This window comes from Rhinopithecus bieti, unplaced genomic scaffold (assembly GCF_001698545.2).
Source record: "Rhinopithecus bieti isolate Rb0 unplaced genomic scaffold, ASM169854v2 scaffold_4553, whole genome shotgun sequence".
NCBI lineage: Eukaryota > Metazoa > Chordata > Mammalia > Primates > Cercopithecidae > Rhinopithecus > Rhinopithecus bieti.
In genome coordinates, this window is record NW_016804694.1 from 3,803,734 (window position 1) to 3,830,975 (window position 27,242).

Consider the following 27,242-nt stretch of genomic DNA (forward strand, 5'->3'; position numbering starts at 1 on the left):
TGGGGGCTGCTCCCCTAGTCTAGCCAAGAGTGTGTTGGATCAAGATCTCTTTCCTTGGGGTTAATCCCAAGTTGGACTTCCACATTAGACAGCATGCCCATCAGAGTAACACAGCCCTTCCTGCAGCACTCGCCTGCCATCCAGAACTCTAGGGTAGGCCAGAGTGCTGCTGTTTGCAGATTTGGGGATTGTTAGCTCAGTACATCCAAGGTGTCTTTCCTTAGATTTTAATTTTAAAACATTTAAAATTAAATTAATTTAATTTAATTCATTGTTTAATTAAATTCATTTAAATTTAATTAAAATTTAATTTAATTTAATTTAATTCATTGTTGTAAGCATCTACTATTTCTATTAAAACAATAATTTTAAAAAGGATGAGTTCCATGTCGCTTGTAAGGGAAATGGAATGAAGCTGGAAACCAATCATTCTCAGCAAAAGTAACATAAGAATAGAAAACCAGCCACGGCGTGTTTCCACTCATAAGTGGAGTTGAAACAATAAAACCTTGGACACAGGAGGGGACAGGGCACACACCGGGTTGCCTTGTCGGGGTAGGGGCTGGGGGGAGGATAGCATTAGGAGAAATACCTAAGTACGATGACGGGTTGATGGGTGCAGCAAACTAACATGGCCCATATATACCTATGTATCCAACCTGCACATTCTGCACATGTACCCCAGAACTTAAAGTATAATAATAATAATAAAAAAAACAATAATGAAAGGCAAAACTAAAAATAAAATTCAAGTTTCTCTTCCTGGTGAGACATTTTCTTTCTTTCTTTTTTTTTTTGAGGCGGAGTCTTGCTCTGTCGCCCGGACTGGAGTGCAGTGGCCGGATCTCAGCTCACTGCAAGCTCCGCCTGCCGGGTTTACGCCATTCTCCTGCCTCAGCCTCCCGAGTAGCTGGGACTACAGGCGCCCGCCACCTCGCCCGGCTAGTTTTTTTTGTATTTTAGTAGAGACGGGGTTTCACCGTGTTAGCCAGGATGGTCTCGATCTCCTCACCTCGTGATCCGCCCGTCTCGGCCTCCCAAAGTGCTGGGATTACAGGCTTGAGCCACCGCGCCCGGCCTAGTGAGACATTTTCACTATACCCCAATTTACTCTTGTTAGAGACAGAGGGATTAGAGTTTTCTATAGCAACGACTGTTCTACTAAGGCAGCGTGAGGAAAGAGTGTACCATTCAACTACCAGCATGACAGCCCAGTGTGAAGTGTTCAGGTTAGTTCACACCCCGAGGCAAGTGGGGTGGACAAGCTGTGACACTTGACGAGAGCCACCAAGATGACAGTGGGGGTGAAGCCTATCACATGGGGAACAGCAAAGACCACTGGAGACATGATCATTGTCTTGAGACGTGTGAAGACCCAGTCAAATGGGTCTTTTGCTTTTTGCAGGTGTTTAGGCAGAGTGGGGGATAGTCTGTCAGTGGGAATGTTTAGAAGGCTTCAGGCATTGGATGGTAGTTGGACTGGAAGCTTTTTGGTGTCTTAAGATTCTACTGTACCAGTGGTCTTCCTGACTTTGGAGACATCAAGTTGAAAGTTAACAGTATTTTTTTTTTTTCAGAAGAGATGTATCTTGCCTTGCAACCTTCCCATCTGTGTACAACAGTTTTCCTGTTTTGAATTTTAGGCTCACTGGTAGATGATGAATCTCTCATTGGTGTACTTCGAACTACCAAGCAGACAGCAGCTGAGGTAAGTGAAAAGTTGCATGTGGCTGCAGAAACTGAGATCAAGATCAACGCAGCTCAGGAGGAGTTCCGGCCCGCAGCCACCCGCGGAAGCATCCTCTACTTCCTCATCACAGAGATGAGCATGGTCAACATCATGTATCAGACGTCACTGGCCCAATTCTTGAAGTTATTTGACCAGTCCATGGCCAGGTGAGTCCTCACTACCTTCATCCACAAGTGGTAACTTCAAAGCTTGCTTGCATTTCTACTGTTTTAGAAATTGCTTTTTCACTATTCACAATAGCAAAGACACGGAATCAACCTAAATGCCCATCAACAGTAAAGTGGATAAAGAAAAGCTGGTACATACACAACATGGGATACTAAGCAGCCATAAAAAGGAATGAACTCATGTCCTTTGCAGAAACATGGATGGAGCTGGAGGCCATTATCCCTAGCAAACTAACACAGGAAGGGAAAACCAAATACTACATGCTGTCACTTATAAGTGGGAGCTAAATGATGATACCACATGGGCACATAGAGGGGAACAACAGACACTGCGGCCTATTAGATGGTGGAGGGTGGGAGGAGGGAGAGGATCAAGAAAAATAACTAATGGGTACTAGGCTTAATACTTGGGTGATGAAGTAATCTGTACAACAAACCCCCATGAATTAGGTTTACCTATGTAACAAACCTTCATGTGTAACCCTGAGTTTAAAAGTATCTTTAAAAAACAAATTGCCCTTTGCTTCCTTGATTCTTAAATGTATTTCAGATCTGAAAAGTCACCACTACCTCAAAAGAGAATTACAAATATTATTGAATTCCTGACATATGAGGTTTTTATATACTCTGTCAGAGGCCTATACGAAAACCACAAATTCCTGTTTGTACTCCTCATGACCTTAAAAATTGACCTTCAGAGAGGAACAGTTAAGCACAGAGAGTTTCAGGCTCTCATTAAAGGTAAAGTGATATGCTCTTTGATATACCATAAACCCATTTCTGTGATACAGTAGGGAAATGACGTTCTAATGGAAATGTAATGAAGTTTTATTTTTTAATATCTCTTTTATGTTTTTCATTCGTTTTGCCCTGGTTACTTAAGATTCAGGTCTGTGACAACTCAACTGAATATTGATATTATTGTAATTATTGATATAACCACATTCAGTTTATTCACTGCTGACCATGCCTGGGAGAATCGATTGCTCAAGTGAGGAAAAGTGATACTGGTGATGGCTTTCTTTAGCAAGAGAGCCATTCCCTCAGCAAGGGGGTGTGATGGTTTTTCAGACTGCAAGAAAAGGCTCACTTGTGTTTCATATTTGAAGTTAATCCTATTCATTGCATATCTCCATGTTAAAGGTCTAATTAAGAAGACAAAAGAATGGAATTTTCGTTTCAATTTAGTTACACAAGTATTTACTGAGCTCATGCTATGTAAATCCACCACGCTAGCTTTGGGGATGTAAGAATAAACCAGATACTGCTTGAAAAGGAATAATAGCCTCAAAATGGAGATAAAGATAATTTAAAAATCACTCCAAAGTGAGGCAGAATCAAGTGCTGTAAGAGAGCTAAGAAACAAAGTGTTGAGTCTAAAAGGAGGGAGCGATTACATGTGGTTGGTGAAATCAAAAACAGTTTCTTAGAAAATATACATTTGTGAGTTAAGTCATGAGTTGGGGAGCTATTTGGTACGTGGCAAAATGCTTCCATCTTTTTCTTGTGTGTTTGGCTCTTTCTATATGATTTAACCAATTATTTTCTGGCTCCCCACACCCCAAAAAGAAAGTGGCATTTGAGGTGGACCCTGAAGAGGTAGAAAAGAGGAAAACATTCCATGCTGAAATGAGCAGCATAAAAAAGAGAATGAGTGGAGAACATCTAAGTTGTAAGAATCAGTCTGGTTTTGTTGAAATGAAAGGTGGATATGGAGGCATACTGAGAAATAGAGCTGGACATATAAACTGGTGACATACTGCAGAGAGCCTGGGTTCCCATAGGAAGCATTTTCTTGATCTGGTAAGAAACAGGGAGTTGTGTAAGGTGGTGATGTGATCATTATGGTCATTTAGGGAGGTGAACTTGGCACACGTGTAAGGATCAAAGAAAAGAGGTTCAAAGGAGTCTTTTTCAATCTTCCCAACTGCAGGAATACATTCCCAACCTGGGGTAAAGGCAATGAGAATATCCAGGGAGACAAGGGTATGAGAGATTAGGGAGGTAAAATGGCAAAAACCGATGCATACAAGAGCCAAGAGAGCAGGCAGAAATGAGTCTATGATTTCCGGTCTATGCAGAGATTTCGGGTCTGGTTGGTTGGAAGAGGAGCTGGTTTGAGGAGGATTGGAGTGGGGGATTTCTGGATGTGATTTTAGGACCTATTTAGTCAGAATAGGCCAGATTTTGCTGGCATAAAAACAATCCCAAAATTTCAGTGACTTAACACAACCAAGGTGTACTTCTCATTCATGTTACCTCTCCAACATGCTGTTCTAGTCACTCAGAAATCCACACTGCTTCCATAACTACTACAACAGAAGGGCAAGGATGTGGCAGACTGTGCACTGGCTCCTAAAACTCACCCCACAAGTGACACATGTCACTTACGCTCCTATTTCCTTAGCCAAAGCCAGATATGCAGCCACATCTCACTTCAAAAAGAGCAGAGAAATGCAATTCCTCATGTGTTTGAAAGGCGGGGAAACAGTTTGTGACCAGCTCTGATGACTACAGACATGTGAAATTTGAGCTATCCAGAAAAAAATTAGAAAAGATAACCTAGGCTGGGTGCGGTGGCTCACGCCTGTAATCCCAGCACTTTGGGAGGCCGAGGCAGGTGGATCACAAGGTCAGGAGATCGAGACCATCCTGGTTAACAAGGTGAAACCCCGTCTCTACTAAAAATACAAAAATCAGCTGGACGTGGTGGCACATGCTTATAATCCCAGCTACTCGGGAGGCTGACGCAGGAGAATCACTTGAACCAGGGAGTCAGAGGTTGCAGTGAGCTGAGATCGCGCCCCTGCCCTCCAGCCTGGCGACAGAGCGAGATTCCATCTCAACAACAACAACAACAACAACAACAACAACAACAACAACAACGTAATCTAGGCAGTCTGAGAGAAAAGTCAGGCAGTTACAAAGATAGGGCACAGAAATAACAACCAAAGCCATGGGAATGAAAGTTAATCTAGGGAAAAAATGTGGAGGATTTCTAACCCACAAGGTGATAGGACCTGCTACATTTTTATCCTCTGCAGCCTACTTATAATAAATGGGCAGTCACTGATAACTTCTTACTCTTTCTCTACTTCATTCAATTCCTTCCTCAGATTCAGGTTAGATCACCACTGTGGAAACTTTGCAAACTATTTTGCATCATCTCTGAAATTTCTTCTTTGCGCCTTTTTCATGAACACAGGTTTTATTTCTGGTAGTTCCAAGAAAGTTGAAATGTATCATCTGGTTCATATTTTTTTCACAGGTCTAATGCACTTGGGGAAGTTGGTTTTTTAAGGCAATGTGGTATGGTACAATAAACACTATCTAGGGTGGGGAGGAGGTACTACAGAGAGTGTCCAGATGTATGAGGTTTTGGTCTTAGAGATGTTTAAGTACAGTAAGTGAATTTACCCAATCTGGAAACCTACTTTACCTCATTTCAAAAATCTTTAAGCCCTCACTTGGACTTGGGATACAGCCCCGGTGTTGTAGGACACTGAGCAGAGGGGTAGGGGGCATTGAAGCATGCTGAAATCCAGGCAGCAGTGACAGCAAAATGACGCCCACAATCTGGGGAAGCCTTCTATCTATGCACTATGGTCTGAATATTTGTGTCCCCTCAAACTTGATCGGTTGAAATCTCACCCCACAAGGTGGTGGTATTAGCGGGTGAGGTCTTTGGAAGGTGATTAGGTCATGGGGGTAGAGCTGTCATGAATGGGGTTAGTGCCTTTATGTAAGAGGCCTGAGGGAGCTCACTCCCCTTCCCACCATGTCAGGACACTGTGAAAGGAGACCAGGAAATGGGCCCTCACCAGACACTGAATTCGCCAGGGTCTTGATCTTGGACTCCCCAGCCTCCAGAGCTGTGAGAAATAAACACTTCTGTTGTTTCTAAGCCACCCAGCCTATGGTATTTTGGGATAGTGGCTGAACGGACAAAGATACTGTGCAACATGAGGGGAGGAGAAGCGTACTTTTGAATCTTTCCTTACTGGTGAGCTGGCTTTGCTTCCTGAATGCCATCTGCTAATGTGACCCCTGAGAAGGAGGCACATATGACATAGAAACGAAGAAGTGGGAAACCTGGTGCCTGGGTCCACAATGGATGCTGGGAAGGAAAAAGGAGGTCAGAAGTAGAAAGAGGAGGTCAGGCGCAAAGATCCTCATCTCTTCCTTGCCTCCTGAGGGAGGTGAGAAGGGGAGAGGGCCAGAGAAACTCTCAGATAGGAGATGACCCTGCATTCTGCCTAGTGTCACACCCACCATGGAAGCAGGGGAGTAGCTGGATGGGCGAGCCTGAGGTTTGGCAAGTAGGAATGTGGCAACATTCAAGGGTTGAGAGGGCTGGCACGCAGCAGAGACTGGAGGTCAAACAAAAAAATTTTAGAGAAAGAGAACTTTGTACCTGCAGAGAAAGTACCAATGCCAGGAGCTGGGTCAGTGATTGCAGCCCAGGGCTCCAACAGATAGCATTTGTCGTAGCTCAGAGGATACAGTACAGGGACCCAGCCTACATCTGAGGCATGGGAATCCTGGAGGGCAGCCTGCAGACCTGAGGCATGCTTCCCACCAAGACATAATCCCACCCCATCTCACCTCTCCCACCTACCAACCAACCAGACCAGAGCTACCGTGAAAGAGACTGGGTTATTTGAAAGAGGGTGAGTAAATCAGAGGAGACTGAGACATACGGCAACACAGTGGGGAGGGAATTTGTCAGGGAGGATTGGATTTGTTACAGAAAAATGAAGAAGGCTGAACACATGGGTTGTGGTGTTAGCACATTTGTGACCCCATTTCATAAAATTGGAGTCAGGGAGAACTATATTGTATAGGGCCAGGAGAGTCAGGGAGAGGAGTTTGGATTTAATTTAGTTGGCAATAAGGAGCCATCGAATGTTTTATGAGCAGGGATGTGGCATGAACAGAACAGTGCTTTAAGAAGATTAATTTGGGATTGTATGATAGGTTGATTGCAGCAGTACAATTAGCTCAGCAATAAAAGAGTTTTTAAACAAAACAAAATTTGTTTTAGTTTTGAACTGGCTTACATTTTGACTGAATTATTCTTTAAAAGATGGTATGACTTTGTTTTAATGTTTTTTTTACAAAGTTAACAAACATGATCCTTAGATCATAGATACTTTAAAAAATCATTTTGAACTCAATACTTAAGGGGGAGAGTGGAGGAGTTATTTATCGTAGCAGAAATGTTTGATTTCCCAAGAGTGACAGGTTTTTCGGTTTGTTTGTTTCAATTACTACTTTCTTTCTGCAATATTTGCAAGGTGACTTTGACTTTCTTCTTCAACCAAAATGTCAGAACACTTTCAAAACGAAATGGATACCAGGCGCAGTCCTGCATTATAGAGCAATGGATTTACCTTTCTTCCCTGCCTGGTTATTTTAGAAAGATCTTATCTTTCTTTTGTCATAGACGTGTGTACAGAAAGACACCTTAGGGGGTCTTTTCTTGCCTTCCAAACTGGACTGGACCTGGGCCTTCCAAGCGGGGAAAGAAAAAGAGAAAGAGAGAGAGAGAGAGAGAATGTCAGAACAACAGCTAATGATTACATAGCTCTTATTATTATTCTATACTCTTCTAGGTACATTAATGTATTTAACCTTCGCAGCAGCCAATCTGGTAGATTCTATCAGACATCCATGTGGCAGATGAGGAAACTGAGAGGGATTCATGTTTTTTTGTTCAAGTTTATGCAGCTAATAAGTGGCAGAGCCAGGATATTTTGGGGAATAGGAAGGGCCGTCATTGTTCTAATCTGTTTGGAAACACAAAGATAGCTTAGATTTCTTCTCCTGGTGTCTCTAAAGCTCAGGATTACATAAAAACGTTTCTTTGGAAACAACCAAGAAGAAAAGGGGTGAGTTTGTCTCTGTACCAGGGCTGCAGGTGGCTCCCTCTAGTGGCTGCTTCTTGCACCAGTGACTCCTACAGTAGCAGTAATGGTGCTCCAGTGAGACCTGCTCTGTCTCCAGAGGGGCCGACAGTGAGAAGAAGGTTTACACATTGTTCTAAAAGTGTTGTTGCACTCAGAGCCACAGATTCCCAAGTCCCCTGTGGTGGAGGAAATGGGTTTACGTGAAAAAAGTACTTTAGTTCATACAGCTACTCAGGACGATGCTAGATGGGAAGAGCAAAGACCTGTAGTTCCCCCCACCCCCCTTTTTTGGTCCATGAGTTGATTTGTGAACTGGAAGGAATGAGTTCTTAAGGAAAATGATAAGATTTAAAAGTTCAAGAATCACTGTTTTGCATACATCTGAATTAAACAACAGTGGAGCTGGAATTATTATGATACGTTACTAAAGACATGCAATAGAGGAATTTTGAAATTGTAAATATCATCATATATTTCACTGGAAAATGCTGGGTATGCCCGTTTGACCTGAGATTTGCTTCAGAATATGATTAATACTATAACTCATTCTCCACTGGACTCAAGCTCTGTAAAAGTCAGGGTCTGGTTGGCTTTTCTCTGCTATATCCCCCCCAGTGTCTGGAACATGTCAAATACCTAGAGGGTGCTCAATAAATATTTGTTCCATCAGTGAATGGATAAATGATTTAAATATTAGTCATCCACTAAAACATCCATAGATCTATTATAATATCATTTCCTCCTTCACTTCCTTCCCTCCCTCTTTTTATCCCTAGCCTCCGTTTCTCCCACCCTCCTTCCCTAACCCTAACCCTAACCTTAACCATAACCCTAACCCTAACCCTGACCTTAACCCTAACCCTAACCCATCCATCTGTTTATCTCTCTGTTTGACCTGGTAACAAGTAGTATTTAATGGCAAGCTTCTGGAGGAGTAATGACTAGGAAGTGATATTTAAAATCCACACATGGAAAGATCAACATATTCGTTGATATCAAATTATAAATTTTAGATCGTTAAAAAATAAAAAGCAAACAAATATAATCACTTGAGAAAAATTCTTTGCAGGGAAAAATGACAGAGTTGTTATTTGTACCTTATAAGATGGTATAAATCAGTAAATAAAACACTAAGACTTGAAGGAAATGTACCAAAAAGCCCCCACATTTTCTGCAATATTATTATTTTCCAATTTTCCCATATTTTCAGTAATGTGGCTATCTTGCTTTTATTATTTGGAGAGTACATTTCTAAAAATGAAGTACAGGCTCATGCATTTCACCCCATCTGATGCTCTTCCCCAGGAGGAGCAGCTCTGGACCTGAAAGCCTGCCCTCCCAAGCCCTATCGCTGGATCCTTGACATGACTTGGCTGAATCTTGTGGAGCTGAGTAAACTTCCACAATTTGCAGAAATTATGAACCAGGTAATACAATAAAGGGCTGGTTGAAAGTGCAGATCTGCAAACCCAAACATACCTGGGCCACTTAAACTGGGGCTTCCTGGCAGCAATTCCTTCACCCCAAAAAGTCAACCCAGTAGTTTGGATTTGAGGCTCTGTGGCTGTCTGGGAGAGATCTTGGACAGATGGACCTCAGGGTTAACCTCTTCATAGTTGCAGGTAACTATGTTTTCCTCCTGTGTGGGGGGCATGGGTCGTTTTTATATGCCTGAGTTGCTGCTGGAATCAGAACCAGTAGATGGACCGTTTTATTGTAGACGACTCGTGCTTTTACACTGTAACTTCTGCCTATGATTAAGTGATTTGTGCAGATTTGAATGTGAGTCAAATTAAGCGGTTGAGGTCCCTCTAAAAAATTAATTATTTTAGTGGTGAAATATAATGGTGAAAATGGAGAAATAGGTGCCGATTTGCTTGTTGTTTTTTTCTTATTTGAAAATGTACATTGATACTGTGGATTAATTGTTGAGTCAATTGTTACTGGAAAACAATGGTGCAACTCAGAATAAAGATAGCTGTTTTTTACTGGGATCTGTTGGCTACAACTGCCTGTCACTGAGGGAGCCTGCAGTTTCCTGGTGTCAGATGCCAATAATCATCTCTTTTCTGTGGCCGCTAGTGACTGACAGATGGGGCCATAGGTAGACTGCAGGTTGGCAGAGCCTCATGCTATAATCACCAATCCCCCGCCCAACATACTGTGTTAGCTGCCTCTGTTTGTTTAGTGGCATTTCTGAAACATTGTGTAGACTCTACCTACTCAGCCTGGTTGGGTCAGAGTCAATTGGATAAACTCACTGGGTTCCATCTGTGGATGGACAGTGAGCTTTGTTTTGTAGTACAACCACAGGTGAGTCCTCCAAGCCCAAACAAATGCTTGGAAAAAGAAAGTGATCTTGGGCTGGGTGCGGTGGCTCACACCTGTAGTCCCAGCACTTTGGGAGGCTGAGGCAGGTGGATCATGAAGTCGGGAGTTTGAGACCAGCCTGGCCAACAGAGTGAAACCCCAACTCTACTAAAAATACAAAATATTGGCCGGGCGTGGTGTTGGGTGCCTGTAATCCCAGCTACTTGGGAGGCTGAGGCAGGAGAATTGCTGGAACCTGGGATGCAGAAGTTGCAGTGAACCGAGATCGCGCCATTGCACTCCAGCCTGGGCGACAGTGTGAGACTTCGTCTCGGGAAAAAAAAGAAAAAAGAAAAGAAAAGAAAGTGATCTCGATCTGGTCAGCGATTGGGTAAGGGAGACGGTCAAGAACCACTGGAAAAATCACTAGAAGCCCACGCCCTCTACTGATGATTTGCATTGATACAAGAATATTTATTATTGTTTGCCTCTGCCAACTAGATGTTAAGTACTCATGAGGTAGAATATAGTAGCTATTACTACTTCCAATGGGATAGGTACTTTGCAACAATAACCCTGCCACAGAAAAGCAGAGTTATTGACCCTAATTTATAGATGAGATAACGGAGATTCAAAGAGGTTAGGTACTTGCCCAAGACCCCATTGCCAATAAGTGGCAAAGCTCATGCTCTTCCCATGCCATCATGAGTTATTTCTTTCCCACTCCTCTTACACCACTGGACGGGCCAGAAGTGGAGTGAGGGGCAGTTCTCAGGAAGGTTGCAGAATTTCAGTGGAGACCTGCAGTCAGGTGGCCATCAGTCTGGCCTGCCTGTGGGAAGGAAGGGAGGAAGCAGAAGATCAGTCTCCCAGCTGAGTGGGTATCAGGAACTGAAACATCATAACCTCAAAGAGATGCTTCCCTGACCTTGGCATCCCAGGCCAAGGGCCAGGAAAAGGAATGAGAAATAGAGGTGGACATACAGAGGCTGGAAGTCATCTTATCACCCATCATGGCTGCAGCTCACCCTAGAAGCTCTACTGTGGTCAAGTCAAAATCAGCAGGTGGAAGGTCAGTAGGCAAAGAATAGTCATCCGATTTCTTCCTGTGCCCCAGACGCAGTTGTGGAAGAGACCTGTGGGGGACATTGTGGGCAGGTGCAAGGTAAGGCCGGCAACACTCAGGCCCTGGCATGCAGGCAGCTTCTTTGAGGGTGGCCAACCAGAGAGAGCTGATACAATCTTCAGGAGATAGATGGCAGTTGTGAAACATTTCAGAAATCCCGTTTATTTATTTATTTATTTATTGAGATGGAGTCTCACTCTGTTGCCCAGGCTGGGGTGCAATGGCATGATCTTGGCTCACTGCAACCTCCGGCTCTCAGGTTGAAGCAATTCTCCTGCCTCAGCCTCCTGAGTACCTGGGACTACAGATGCACACTGCCACGCCCGGCTAATTTTTTGTATTTTAGTAGAGTCGGAATTCCACCGTGTTGCCCAGGCTGGTCGCAAACTCCTGAGCTCAGGCAATCTGCCTGCCTCTGCCTCCCAAGGTGCTGGGATTACAGGCATGAGCCACCAGACCCGGCCAGAAGTCCCTTTCATCTTTTAGTGCCCCAGGGACAAAGTGGGAGCAACTGAGTTACAGAGTAACTGTTCTGTTATTAATTTATACTCTATCTGTATCCTGTATGATGAATTGTTCACACTATAGATATGAGACTTTGGACAGTTGTTTACCCTGTCTATGCCTCAATAAAAAGTAGGGGTCATAGAGGAAAAGGTGTAATCCTCAGGTCTGGCATAGGGCATCTGTTATACGAGCCTTTGCTATTTGCTATTATTGCTTACTGTGGCTTTTTTATTTTTATTTTTTTATTTTTTTGTTTTTGAGAGGGAGTTTCACTCTTGTTGCCCAGAGCTGGAGTGCAGTGGTGCAATCTCGGCTCACAGCAACCTCTGCCTCCTGGGTTCAAGTGAGTCTCCTGCCTCAGCCTCCTGAGTAGCTGGGATTACAGGCATGTGCCACCACATCCAACTAATTTTTTAAATTTTTAGTAGAGACTGGATTTCTCCATGTTGGTCAGGCTGGTCTCGAACTCCTGACCTCAGGTCATCTGCCCGCCTCGGCCTCCCAAAGTGCTTATAAGCGTGAGCCACTGTGTACCGTGGCTTTTTAAAAAGCACACTTACATAACCCAGCCTGATTGTTGCTGAAGAGCAGGGATAGGCTCAATAATCTGTAGTTTTTGTACTTAGTCTTGATGGCACTTGGGCTGCAGTGAGCACCTTTTAATGCCTCTGAAAACCTGAAGTCCTTTTCATGCTTCTGAACTTTAAGACCAGCTGTTGGAGAGACTCCTTTCATTATTAGGCTTTAAGTCTCAAGGTGGGGAATCACTAGGAAAATAAAAGTTTTTGATTTTTTTTTGTTTTTTTTGTTGAGGACGGAAGTCGTGCTCTGTCCCCCTGGCTGGAGTGCAGTGGTGCGATCTTGGCTCACTGCAAGCTCTGTCTCCTGGTTCATGCATTCTCGGCCTTCCAGCCTCACGATGTAGCTGGGGACTACAGGCCCGCCACCGCGCCTGGCTAGTTTTTTTTTTATGGTTTTGAGTTAGAGACGGGTTTCACGTAGTCTCGAGTCTGCCTGACCTTTGATCCAGCCCGCTCGGCCTCAAAGGCTGGGATTACAGCATGACGCTGGCCAAAAGTTTTCATTTTGTCATCTATTATTATTTTTAAGTAGAGATCAACATTTAAAGGTCGGGTTATCAGAATGCCCTGTTAGTGGTTCTCAACTGAGGGTAATCTACCCATCCCCAGGGGCATCTGGCCATGTCTGGAGACATTTTTGATTGTTAGGACCCGGGTGGAGGGTGCTGCTGGCATCTCCAGTGGATAGGGATGCTGCTAAACATTCTACAATGCCCAGGACAGCCTCCCACACACAAAAAATTCAGATCCAAATGACAATAAAACCAAGCTTGAGAAACCTTGATGTGTGTTTCTTCTGGCCCAGTCATTTGGTGCAGTTAACAAATGATCCTAATTGTAGCGCATAATGTAGAAAAATAATGGAAGAACTGGAAGGGAATAGTAATATCCACGTTATTCAAGTCATTGATCCTGAAGAAAGGTTTAAACTGTGCTGTTACGCTTGAAAAATTATCTGCCTGTGAAGAATGACCCTCTCAGGTGATTCAGAATCCTTTCTAATATATTCCGATTACATACAGTTCTGTGACTTGCTAATTGGCTTGCTTCTTTTAGATATCTCGTAATGAGAAGGGGTGGAAAAGCTGGTTTGATAAAGATGCTCCAGAGGAGGAAATTATCCCTGATGGATATAACGATTCACTAGATACCTGCCATAAACTTTTACTTATCAGGTGAGAACAGGCATTATCAGACCTAGAAGCATCACTCATAATATTGCTAAATTGCAGATTTTATCTCAGTGAGTTTACTTCACTGTATCTCTGTCATTGAAAGTAACGGAAAAAACCTCAATTACTTCTGTGCCAGCCTAATATTATAAGAAGTGTATGTACTTCCAAATTATGGCTTTGGATAGCAGTTCTTCAGTTCCTTGACAAGCAAAATAAAATGGTAATGGTGGCAGGGAATGATGTATTTTGACAACGTATTAATGATAGTGCTTTTAGCAAAAAGCGTGAAAAAATATGCTTTTATTGTTCACTTTGTTCATGATTTACCATTGAGTATAAATCACTTATTGTTGAATTTATTTCTTTAAAAAAGCAGACCTCACAACGTTATAGGACAATTAGCTTATAAGCTAAAGTTAAATTGCATTTGAGAAAAAAACCAATAATATTGCACTGAATTCGAAATATATAAATGCTACTTTTGGCTATAAAATGGAAACAAAAGTTTGAAGTTGATGTTAAACAAGAAAATCACCCTCTCTTTTCACATTTTACATTTTCTCACTATCCAGTAACTCCGAGACCTTCCACATTGAAAAAATCAGTGTGTGTGTGCATGCACGTGTGTGTGTGTGTTTGTATGGTGGGTGGGTAAGGCAGAGGAGTAAAGCACAGAAGATGAGACCCTACATGAAAAATGAGAGGCAGAGATATTTTGAAGCGATTTTTGTCTTTTCTAATGTTACACACCTAAGTTTGCATTTCTTAGAAAAAGCTGTTTCTTAGACATTGTCACCCTTCAAGAGTGGCCAGAACAACACTAATGTTGACCTCATAGTCCACAGAGTAAGAAAGGGCTCCTTTTTTTTTTTTTTTTTGGAGACAGAGTCTTGCTCTGTTGCCCAGGCTGGAGTGCAGTGATGCGATCTTGGCTCACTGCATGCTCTGCCCCCCGGGTTCACGCCATTCTCCTGCCTCAGCCTCCTGAGTAGCTGGGACTACAGGCGCCCGCCACCATGCCCAGCTAATTTTTTGTATTTTAGTAGAGACAGGGTTTCACCATGTTAGCCAGGATGGTCTCAATCTCCTGACCTCGTGATCCGCCCGCCTCAGCCTCCCAAAGTGTTGGGATTACAGACGTGAGCCACCGCACCCAGCCAGGGCTACTTGGTTTTATTGGAACACATGTGTCTATTTTTTAATCCATCATTTAAAAATTAGATCTATGTCAAATAGTACAATATAGTAGCAAACAAAACAAAACAAAACAAAAAAAACAAAAAGAGTCTGTGGGGCTTGTCTGTACTTTACCATATCAGTATTAAATGACACTATCCAATGTGTCTGTGTGTGTAGAACTTGTTATGGTGTGCATTACACAAATGGTATGCCACAAATGCTTGCTGACCAACTTACTTTGGGCATCTTTGGCACATTGGTTCCTCCCTTGAAGGATGTGGAGCCTCAGAGTGTGTGGCAGTTCAGCCCCTACCATGTGTTGGAGCTGGTAGAGGACACTGTGTTGTTATGGGCTCTGCCCTGCTTCTTGCCAATGCCTGGCTGGCACCAAAACCGTGAGATTAAATTTGTGCTCATCCATGGATAGGAAACCTGGCCATTCCTCTTACACGGATGTGGAAAAGTAGGAATTAGCTTGTTGCCCTTTTGCTAATTAAATGTGTGTTTTTACTCAGATAGAAGAAAAAATGAACACGTTTAGTTTATTTCGCTTAACTTGTATTCATTTTTAGGTCATGGTGCCCAGACCGTACTGTTTTTCAAGCAAGAAAGTATATTGCAGATTCTTTGGAGGAGAAGTATACAGAACCAGTTATCTTAAATCTGGAGAAAACTTGGGAAGAAAGTGATACCCGGACACCTCTGATTTGCTTCCTGTCCATGGGATCTGACCCCACCAATCAAATTGATGCATTGGCCAAGAAACTGAAACTGGGTAGGATTAACAATCTACAAAATTTAGCAACACTTCCATATTTTAGCCCTGAATTTTGCCTTTCATAATTTTATAACTGATTCTTAGAAACATATGTAAAACTGAATTCAAAAAATATTAAACTTATTCCTCTTCCATCCTTTCATACCCCTAAAGTGAGGGTATGATATAGGTATCTTTGTGTAGAGAAAACACACTCATCTACCATATACTTTTTTTTTTATTGGTTGTGTTTTTAAGTTCTAAGGAGATAGCTGCATTGCATGGATAGCCGACTAAAAAGAATGAACGCACAACAGCCAAAGTTTATGTTATTGCCACGTCTATATAAAATTACGGCAAAGTTTATTTTGTCACAAATTGAAAAACTATAACCATTATTGTAATGCATAGTAATTAGGGATTAATTATTTCATGCTTTCACTTAATAACCATTCAGTACAGGCAGTGTGCTAGATTTGGGGGTACAGAGATGAATACAAACACAGCTGGGAAAGACAGACATGTAAACATATAATTGAGGGCGATGTGACAGCTGCATTAGATGTTTCATAGTAGTGGCCATTCACAGGATTCAGAGCTACTCAGATTGCCTGGGATATGGGGGAAAACATCACATTGATGATATTAGAGTAGGAAGTTAAAAAATAGATAAAATTTACCAGGTGGGGTGGTGGGAGATAGAAAGTTACTCCAGGGGGAGGAGATGGGCAGAGAAGTTATAAACACAAAAGCGTTTATAAGTGTGACTGAATCAGTAGGATTAAAGGACAGGGATGCAGAGCACATCTTGACAGGATTGTGCCATCCTGTAAGAAGGACTCTTTATCCCTTCCTTCATTCATACTCTGAAAATCTGAATGTTGTTGACATTGCCATTTGCAATCTTCTAGGTTCAGATATCTATATAACTTGTAGGATTAATCCACTCATGTCTTTTGTGTATTTAAGTGATTGATTGTGAATCACTAAATCTATCCTGTGAAGTAAAATTACATTAAATTTATTACATAGTCTACATAAGCATGATATAAAATCAATTCAGTCATGTCCATGTACTAGCCACCTGTCCCTGTGCATAAAACCAAGCTACGGTAGTATGGTCCATGTTCATGTCCTCTTTTCTCATCTTGACTTCGCTCTATTTGTTGTCACCACACTGTTCTATATTCTCAGTGGATCAGTGTTCAAATGGCCATGGTCTTCTATCTGAACACTGATACCAATGCAAAGAGCGCTCAGGTTATATTGGCAACTGCTCATGGTTAAGTCTCATTAGCTATCTTCAAAGTAGGCAGTTTTGCTCTAGTATTTACTGCAGCACACCAGCTGTCTGAGTTTATCTAAGAGTGATGCCTCTCTAGTAGCCTTACAGTTTGCAGATTTCTCTCAAATCTGTTGCTCTCTGAGTGTTTATCCAGCTGCTGCTATGCCTCACTTCTGTCTCTACACAGGTGTCTTTTTTCTCTCTTGCCACTTACCATTCTTCTCCACATGGCAGAGCATGTGGCTTCTGGTGGCTCATGGGCTTCACTGCTTACGTGCTCAGAATGTTCAGCACTCCCAGTGAAACTGCTCTTATTGTCTTGGTTCCAAGTCCCAATATCCAGGGAAGTAGCTCATTGTCTTAGCTTTGGTCATGCACTCCTTTCTGGGCCAACCAATGAACTGTTGCTCTGGAGATAGGTTCCTAGTGGAAACCTTATGTATGAAGCTGGAATGGGGGACATTTCTTAGAAGAAGATACAGTGCCTAGAAGAAGGAATATTCAACTAGAGTTACCATTTCAAATGTTGTAATTTAAGAACATAATCAAGAAATTCAAGATCTCCTTTGGGAGAAATTATAACTGACATTCAATGAATACAGAAGGGCAGACTTGTGCTGTCTCCTTGAGTGCTATCATACTGCTTTGCTTGGCAATTTGGTGATTTCCATTTCTTACTCCTACTTTACTTTTTCCAACAACAATCCAGGCTTCTATTGATTCCTTTATTAGGATACTGGAACAACATAGATTCGGTTTTGACACTGAAGGATCAAATGAATTTTATAAACAATTCTATTGCCAAATCATTTTAGCAGTATTAGGAAATCTCGTGTTGCTTGATGCTTTGGGTTGAAAGTCCCAAAGCTAGCTGTTAAAATGGAATTATTACACAGACAGAGCAACATGTTAATGTAGTCTCAGCTATTAATATTTTATTTGAAAATCTGGATAATAATCATAGAATGCTTAAGGTGAATGTGACTGGAAATCTTGAAATCCAGTTTCTTTTTTTTTTTTTTTTTTTTTGCAGATGGGGGAAACTATGGTCTGGAGATAAGGCCCCAGACCTAGTCCGTGGCAGATCTGGTTCAGAACTTATGTCAGGAACCCCACTTCAGTGATCTCATTGGTTTTCTTTTCATTCCTTCTCATTGTTTTCATTGAAGGAATTAACCAGCTACCTGAAAGTAACATAAGGATGGGACAGAATCAAAAAGTTTTGTAGAAAAAGAGGAGAAGGGAAACTTTGGGTTATAGATATTGTCTTGTACTGGTCAAGATCTGTAGTGAGAAATCTGGAGCAGATGAACTCTGCACAGAGTACTGGGTATGTGGGCAAAGTGGAGAAAGCAGATGGATTTAGCATGAGAGCCCTTCTAGGAGCCTGAATAGGGGAGGAGGGAGGTCTCAGAGAAAGGATGGGCTTAAAAAGAACACCTGAAAACAAACAAAAGAGAACAAATACATAAAACCCCCACAGGTACACAAAAGTAGAAGTAGAATAATAATATAAAAACTGAAGTAATAATATGTACAGATGAAGTATTTTAACATTTTAAATAGGAGAATGGCTTATAATTATAGTAATAAATTACAGCATCTCATCAAAATTGCCAAATTTATAGAAACATATGAGTTTAGAAAATTCCTCAGAAAAGGTAGAAAACCCTGAGTAAACCAATAATCAAGATGAGAAAAAGTAGAAGTTTTAAAATTATTACATCAGCAAAGACTCTAGGCTTGGATAATTTTCTGATAAGTCCTTTAAAACTTTCAAGGACTCTCACATGCTATATTCTGTTCCAAAAGATGGAAAAAGAGAATACATTTTCCTTTTGTTTTTGAGACAGAGTCTCACTCTGTCACCCAGGCTGGAGTGCAGTGGTGCAATCATGGCTCACTACAGCCTTGACCTCCCAGGCTCAAGTGATCCTCCTACCTCAGCCTTCCAAGTAGGTGGGACTACAGGCACATACCACTATTCCTAGCTACATTTTTTTGGTTGTTTTTTGTAGAGGTGAGTTCTCATTATGTTGCCCAGGATGGTCTTGAACTCCTGAGCTCAAGTGATCCTCCCTCCTTGGTCTCCTAAAGTGCTTGGATTACAGACATGAACCACTTCATCTGGCTCATTTTCCTCTTTATTCACGTTATTCTGAAATAGTAAACCGACCCAGATAGTAACTGCATAAACAAAAGAAAACCAGCCAGGTGTGGTGGCTCATGCCTGTAATCCCAGCACTTTGGGAGGCCGAGGAAGGTGGATCACCTGAAGTCAGGAGTTCGAGGCCAGCCTGACCAACATGGTGAAACCCCGTCTCTACTAAAAATACAAAAATTAGCTGGGCGTGGTGGCAGGCACTTGTAATCCCAGTTACTCAGGAGGCTGAGACATGAGAATAGCTTGAACCCAAGAGGCGGAGGTTGGGTTGCAGTGAGCTGAGATTGCGCCATTGCGCTCCAGCCTGGATGACAGAGCAAGACTCTATCTCAAAAATAAATAAATAAATAAATAAATAAATAAATAACTGTAAGTATCTTAACTAAATCACAAGCAAGTTGAATTTATAGTGACATCAGCAAGATGTCTCATATCCCTCTACATATCCCTCCCTCATATCCCAACACCACATCAGCAATTCTGTATCCATCTACAGATGAACTCTCTGCAGGAGCCTCAGGATATAGGTAGAAGGTTGTGAAACCCTATTAAAATCTAAGACGTAGGAGGGTTGTTTTGAGAGTACAAACTGACACCCAAGTGGCAGATCTGCCAATTGTGCTTCCAGGTTCAAGCCTAGAAATGGCCCTGCTCCCCAAGGAGTTTGGCTACAGCCCTTTTTGGCCTTGAGCCTGCAACTAAAACCAACTGCCAAGGGTCGTAGGTGGAATCAGGCACACTAGTGTCTCGGTGGAGAGGCTTGTCTGCCTGCCAACATCGATCTTGGCAGTGAACTTGAAAGTTACCCTGTGGCTTGTCTCCAGCCACCCTCAGCTGAGGTCCCAACTCAGAGCTAACTGTGCAAGAGCCCAGAAGGAGGCTTGCTCATATCTAGCAGCCTGGGAGTCTGAGCCTCCAAGAAGGTCTCATCAACCTCTGTACCGCAGCAGATACCAGGGTGCCCACTGTCAGCTCTGGCCCCTCCTGCTGCAGTCAGGGAACTATCCTACCTGTGCAGGGATCTACTGGGAGATACATGCCCTTCTGAGCCAATGAGATGAACTCTTCAGTCATCATCCTCCAGCATATCCCAAAAGGGCCCAGTCTCAGCTCCAGTCCCTCCTGCTGTAGTCAGGAAACTAATTTGTGCAGAGACCTGCTGGGAGACACAACTCCCATCTGAACCAATTAGGTGGGCTTGCCAGCTGCTGCCCCACATCAAGTCCTGAAGGGGTCTAGTCTCAGCTCTAGCCCCTCCTGCTGCAGTTGGAAACTATCCCATCTGTGCAGAGACCTGCTGGAAAACAAACCCATCTGGGCCACTGGGACAGGCTTCTGGGCTTGTGTCCCTGACCAACTTTCTCACACAGTTCAGGCATATTGTCCCTAAAAGCAAAACAAAACAACAGCAACAAAAAAACTTGTTATAAATATCAGATTTTCTGGTAAGCCTCATGGTAACCACAAAGCAAAAACCTATATTAGATACACTAAAACTAGAAAGTAAGGAATCAAAACATACTACTAGAGAAAATCACTTAACCCAACCAAGGGAAGACTACAAGAGAGGAAGAATGGAAGAAGAAAGGATCTACAAATCGACTAGAGAACAAGTAACAAAATGGCAGTAGTCCTTACCTACCAATAATTACCTTGAATGTAAATGGAGTAAAATCTATGATTAAGAGACACAGAGTGGCTTAATGGATTTTTTAAAAAAGACCCAGCTGCATGCTGCCTACAAGAGACTCATTTTACCTATAAGGATACACACAGACTGAAAATGAAGGATGGAAAAAGATATTCTATGTAAATGGGCACCATAAAGAGAACAGGAGTAACTATGCTTATATCAGATAAAATAGACTATAAGCCAAATACTGTAAAACGAAGAAGGCCATTATACAGTGATTAAGGGTAAATACAACAAGAGTGCACATACACGCACGCACACACACACACACACACCCAACATCAGAGCTCCTAAGTATATAAAGATACATAAATACTAATATATATTAATTATAATAAAATGTATAATTAATAAAAAAATTAATAGACCTAAAGGGAGAGATAGACTGCAATACAATAATAGTAGGAGACTTCAACATCCCATTTTCAGCAATGGACAAATCACCCAGATAGAAAGTCAATAAAGAAATGTTAGAGTTAAACTATACTGTAAATCAAATGGACCTAACAGACATTTACAGAACATTCCATCCAATAGCTGTAAAATATACATTTTTTTAAACAGCACATGGAACATTCTCCAGGATAGATCATATATGAAGCCACAAAACAAGTCTTAACAAATTTTAAAAAATTGGAAAACTACCAAGTATCTTTCTTGACCACAGTGGAATGAAACTGGAAATCAGTAACAGTAGGAACTTTGGAAACTGTACAAATACATGGGAATTAAACAATATGTTCCTGAATAACCAATGAGTCAAAGAAGAAATTTGAAAGAAAATTTAACAATTTCTTGAGGCAAATGAAAATGGAAATACAACACACTAAAATCTATGGAATACAACAAAAGCACTTCTAAGAGAGAAGTTTAGAACAATAAATGCCTATACCAAAAAAAAAAAAAAAAAATCACAAATAAACAACCTAATGTTGCATCTCAAGGAATTAGAAAGACAAGAACAAATTCAACTCAAAATTTGAAGAAAAGAAATAATAAAGATCAGAGTAGAAAATAAATGCAACAGGAATTTTTGAAAGTACAAATGATCAACAAAATGAAGCGATGTTATTTTGAAATGATAAAATCAATACCTTTGGCCAGACTAAGAGAAAAGAGATATGACTGAAAAAAAAAAAAACAGAGATGAAAAAGGAGACATCATAACTGATACCACAGAAATACAAAAGATCATTGAAGATTGTTATGAAAAATTATGTGCCAACAAATTGGAAAACTTAGAAGAAATGGGTAAATTTGTAGACAAATATAACCTACCAAGATTGAATCATGAAGAATTAGAAAACCTGAACAGCCAATAATGAGTAATGAGATTGAATCAGTAATTAAGTCTCCCTTAAAAAAAAAAAAAAGCCCAGGAACTGATGGCTTCACTGTGGAATTCTATCAAACATTTAAGGAAGAAATAATACCTATTCTTCTCAAATTATTCCAAACAATTGAAGTGGCTAGGAATTTTTTCAAACTCATTCTATGAGAGTAGCATTACTGTAATGTCAAAACACAAGGACACAACAAAGAAAGAAAACTACAAGCCAGTATCCCTGATGCACATAGATGTAAAATCCTCAACAAAATACTAGCAAACCAAATCAAACAGCGCCTCAGAAAGATCATTCACATTGATTAAATGGGATGCATGGATATTTTAAGATACATAAATCAATAAGTGTGATACATCACAGTAATAGAATGAAGGACAAAAACCATGTGATCATCCCAATAGACACAGAAAAAGAATTGGATAAGATTCAACATTCCTTTGTGATAAAAACCCTAAACTAACTAGGTGTGAAGGAATGTACCTCAACACAATAAAGGTCATGTATGACAAATCCATAGCTAACATCATTCTGAACTGGGAAGAGTTGAAAGGTTTTCCTCTAAAATTAGGAACACAACAATGATGCCCACTTTCACCACTTCTGTTCAACATATACAGGAAGGTCTAGCTAGAGCAATCAGGCAAGAGAAAGAAATAAAAGGCATCCAAGTTTGAAAAGAGGAAGTCAAATTGTCCCTATTTGTAGATGGCATATATGTAGAAAACCCTACAGATGCCACCAAAGAACTGTTAGGACCAAAAAACAAATTTAGTAAAGTTATAGGATACAAAGTCAACCTACACAAATTAGAGTTTCCATATGCCAACAGTGAACTATCTGAAAAAGAAATTTAAAAAGCAATCCTATTTAAAATAGCTACAAAAAATGAAATACCTAGGAGTAAATTTAACTAAGGAGGTGAAAAATCTCTACAATGAAAATTATTAAACATTGATGGAAGAAGTTGAAAAGGACACAGATAAATGGAAAGATATCCTGTGTTAATTACTTGAAAGAGTTAATATTGTTAAAATATCCATACTACCCAAAGCAATCTACAGATTCACATGCAATCTCTATCAAAATACCAATGTCATTTTTTATGGATAGAAAAAAATTCTAAAATTTATATGAAACCACACAAAATCCCAAATAGCTAAAGCAGTCTTGAGCATTAAAAAAAAAAAAAAAAAAGTTTAAGGCACCAAACTACCTGGCTTCAAAATGTACTACAAAGCAATAGTAACCAAAACAGGATGGTAGTGGCATAAAACCAGACACATAGGCCAATGGAGCAGAATAGAGAAACCAGAGGTAAACCAACTTATCTTCATTTACAACCAACTTATCTTCAAAAAAGTTGCCAAGAACATGTAATGAGGAAAGATCAATCTTTTCAATAATGGTGTTGGGAAAACTGGGTAATTATATGCAGATTAATGAAACTAGACCCCTATTTCTCACCATATACAAAAATCAAATCAAAATGGATTAAAGACTAAAATGTAAGCCCTGAAATTGTGAAACTACTATAAGAAAACACTGGAGGAAATGCTCCAGAACATTGATCTGGGAAAATATTTTTGTGCGTAAGACCTCAAAAGCAGGCAACCAAAGCAAAAATAGACAATTGGGATTACCTGAAGCTACAAAGCTTTTGCATGGCAAAGGAAACAATCAACATAACCTAAAGGATAGGAGAAAATATTTGCAAACTGTGCATCTGACAAGGTGTTAATATGCAGAATGTATAAGTAACACAAACAACTCAATAGCAAAAAAACAAATAATCTGTTTATTAAAGTGAACAAGAGATCCAAACAGACATTTCTCAAAATAAGACATACAAATGACAAAGAGATATATGAAAAGGGGTTCAACATAATTGGTCATCAGAGAAATACAAATCAAAACTACAATGAGGTATCATCTCACCCCAATTTAAATGGCTTGTATAAAAAAAAACAGTAACACATGCTGGCAATGATGTGGAGAAAGAAGAACCCTCATACAGTATTGGTAGAAATGTAAGTTAGTACTTTGGAGAATGGTATGCAGGTTCCTCAAAAAACTAAAAATAGAACTACCCTATGATTCAGCAGTACTACTGCTAAGTATATATCCAAAAGAGGTGAAATCATTAAGAAAACTTTGAAAGGATTTTTTTTTGTTTTAAATATAAAATAAAAAAAAGCAAAGGAAGTGAAATCAGTGTGTTGAAGAGGTGTCTATCTGTACTCCCATGTTTACTGTAGCACTATTCATAATAGCCAAGATATAGAATCAACCTAAGTACCTATCACCAAATGAATGGATTAAAACAGGCAGTACATATACACAATGGAATACTATTCAGCCATGAAAAAGAATGGCATTCCGTCATTTGTGACAACATGGATGAATATGGAGGGCATTATGCTAAATGAAATAAGCTGAGCATAGAATGATCTCACATTCTATGACAAGTACCACATGATCTCACTCTTGAGAATCTAATAAATTTGATATCTTAGAATTGGAGTAGAATAGTGGCTACCAGAAACTGAGGGAGGGTAGCGGGGAGGAAGAATGATTTCTAGTGTTCTATTGCACAGTAAAGTGAATAGTTAACAATAATTTATTGTGAAAAAAATAATCTATAATCCAAAATAGCTAGAAGAGAGAATATTGAATGCTCTTAACACAGGGAAATGAAAATTATTTGTTGTGATGGATATCTTAATTAACTGATTTGATCATTACACAATGTATACATGTGTAATGTGTACATTGCCCATAAATATGTACAATCATTTTGTGTCAATGAAAAACAGAATATGACTTTGAAAAGGAAGAATTCAGTAGAACATCAAAAAATAACTTGCAAATAATAACGTGCCTTCACCAAGCTGGAACACATGGGCAAATAGCAGAAATATGCAGGATTAGGAAATTTCATCACAACAATAAGAGAAAAACTTTTCCTTAAGCTATCATACTGTTATCTCGATAGGTACTATAAAAGCCATTTTATAAAAATTCAACACTTATATTTGACTTTTGGAAAGTGGGAACAGAAGGATATTTTATTTCTATGATAATGATTGTGAACCCCAAATGTCATGATACTTATTGGTGAACAACTAGAGACATATCCATTAAAGTCAAATACAGATGTCTGCTATTGCCACTGTTATTTAGCATTGTGTTGTAGAAGATATGGCTAATGTATTGAAAGAATCATAAATAAAAGATGTAACTACTGGAAAGGAGGGACAAAATCAACATTGTTCTTAGACAACATAATTGTCTAACAAAAAACAAATGAATCAACGGAAAAACTATTAGACTTAATAGTCTAATAGTTCAGTGAAGTGACTGTTTACAAGATAAATATATAAAAAATGATGCTTTCTTATAAAATAAGATATAAAACTCCTCTTAATTATAGCAATAAAATAAAACTGAGAAATAATTTTAAAATACTCATTTAAAGAAAACTATAAAACCTTCTTAGAGACATAAAAGTAGTTAGAATAAATGGAGAGGTGAGCCACATTCCCAGTATATTCAATATTGTAAAGATGTCAGTATTCTCTAAATTAATCTATAAATTGAAGCCAAGTCTAATTGAAACTCAAGCATCCTTGTTTTTCTAGTTGGATAGTAGAGGGATATTAGATCTTCTAGAATTGTAAATGGACAAGAATAGCTAAGAAAGCTTGAAATGGAAAAAAATAAGAATAATGGGGAACCAGCACCACCAGATTTTTAAAACATTATCAAATGGCAATAATTTAGTCATTTGCATTGCAAACATTGATAAATATGGAGCAAAGTGAAAGGGCCAAAATTAGATTCATGTATGTACAATAGCTTAATATGTGATAAGATTTGTATTTCCAATCAGTGGAGGAAAAATGGGTTAGAGAGTAAACAGTGTTGAGATAGCAGGTTAACTTTGGAAAACACAAAAGTGTTACCTCACGTTAAACTCTAAAATAAATTTTAGGTTGACTAAGGCATTAAGTGCTTTAAATTAAACTATAAAAGAAGAAGAAGAATATATTCAATTAGCTATCGTACATATTCAATTAGTTGAGTGGCCAAGATTTTCTTAATCATAATACCTGAGTCTAAAACCAGAGGGACAAGATAGATAATGTGACTGGATGAATTTTGAAACATCTGTATGTTATAAAAAGGAGTGAAATAATGGCATTTGCAGCAACCTGGATAGAATTGGAGACCATTATTCTAAGTGAAGTGACTCAGGAAAGGAAAACCAAACATATGTTCTCACTCATAAGTGGGAACTAAGCTATGAGGATGCAAAGGCATAAGAATGATACAATGGACTTTGGGGACTGGGGAGAAAAGGTGTGAGGGTGTGAGGGATGAAAGACTACATATTGGGTAGAGGGTACACTGCTCAGGTGATGGGTGCACCAAAATCTCAGAAATCACCACTAAAAACTTATTCATGCAACCAAACACAACCTGTTCCCCCCAAAACCTGTTGAAATAAAAAAAAAAATCTGTATGTCAAAAGCACCATAAATAAAATAAAAGCACGAAAAAACAAGGATAGGTGTGTGGGTGGGGGACTATAGCATTCCATTTCAGTGGGAGACACTGGGAGTCCTTTTTTGTATGTCGTGAATTTTTAGAAACGGTTTGAATGCTGTATCCAAACTCTTCTCCATGTATGAATTCCTCCTAAGAACATATTGAGAGATATACATCCAGATTTATATACAAGGGTGTTTCATCTAGTGCAACTTATAATACTGAAAAATCAAAATGTCTTAAATATATAAAAGTTATTGATTGAGAGAATGGATTTGACATGATGGAACACTGAGCTGCCATTAAAAACTGTTTTTCAATAATATTTGATGACAGGAAAATGTTCACAACATACCATTGGAATGTAGAGATATAAAATAATCTATAGGCTGGGCATGGTGGCTCACACCTGTAATCCCATTACTTTAAGGGGCTGAGGCAAAGGATCGTTTGAGGCCAGGAGTTTGAGATCAGCCTGGCCAAGCATAGCAAAATCCTGTCTCTACTAAAAATGCAAAAAATTAGTCTGGCATAGTGGCACATGCCTGTAATCCTAGCTACTCAAGAGGGTGAGCATGAGAATCTCTTGAACCTGGGAGGCAGAGGTTGCAGTGAGCCAAGACTGTGCCACTGCACTCCAGCCTGGGCGACAGAGCAAGATTCTGTCTCAAAAATAAAATAAAATAAAATAAAATAAAATAAAATAAAATAAAATAAAATAAAATAATGTATAATACATATATAC

The 27,242-nt window shown here is 40.0% G+C and overlaps 1 protein-coding gene across 1 annotated transcript in view; it reads left to right on the forward strand.

Moving 5' to 3' along the window:
• DNAH8 (dynein axonemal heavy chain 8) overlaps window positions 1-27,242 on the forward strand; it is a 333,448-nt gene that overhangs the window by 238,318 nt on the left and 67,888 nt on the right. The window contains 5 exon segments of the mRNA XM_017870032.1: window positions 1,644-1,896; window positions 2,468-2,658; window positions 9,132-9,253; window positions 13,407-13,525; window positions 15,277-15,479. Coding sequence (XP_017725521.1) covers window positions 1,644-1,896; window positions 2,468-2,658; window positions 9,132-9,253; window positions 13,407-13,525; window positions 15,277-15,479 — 888 coding nt within the window.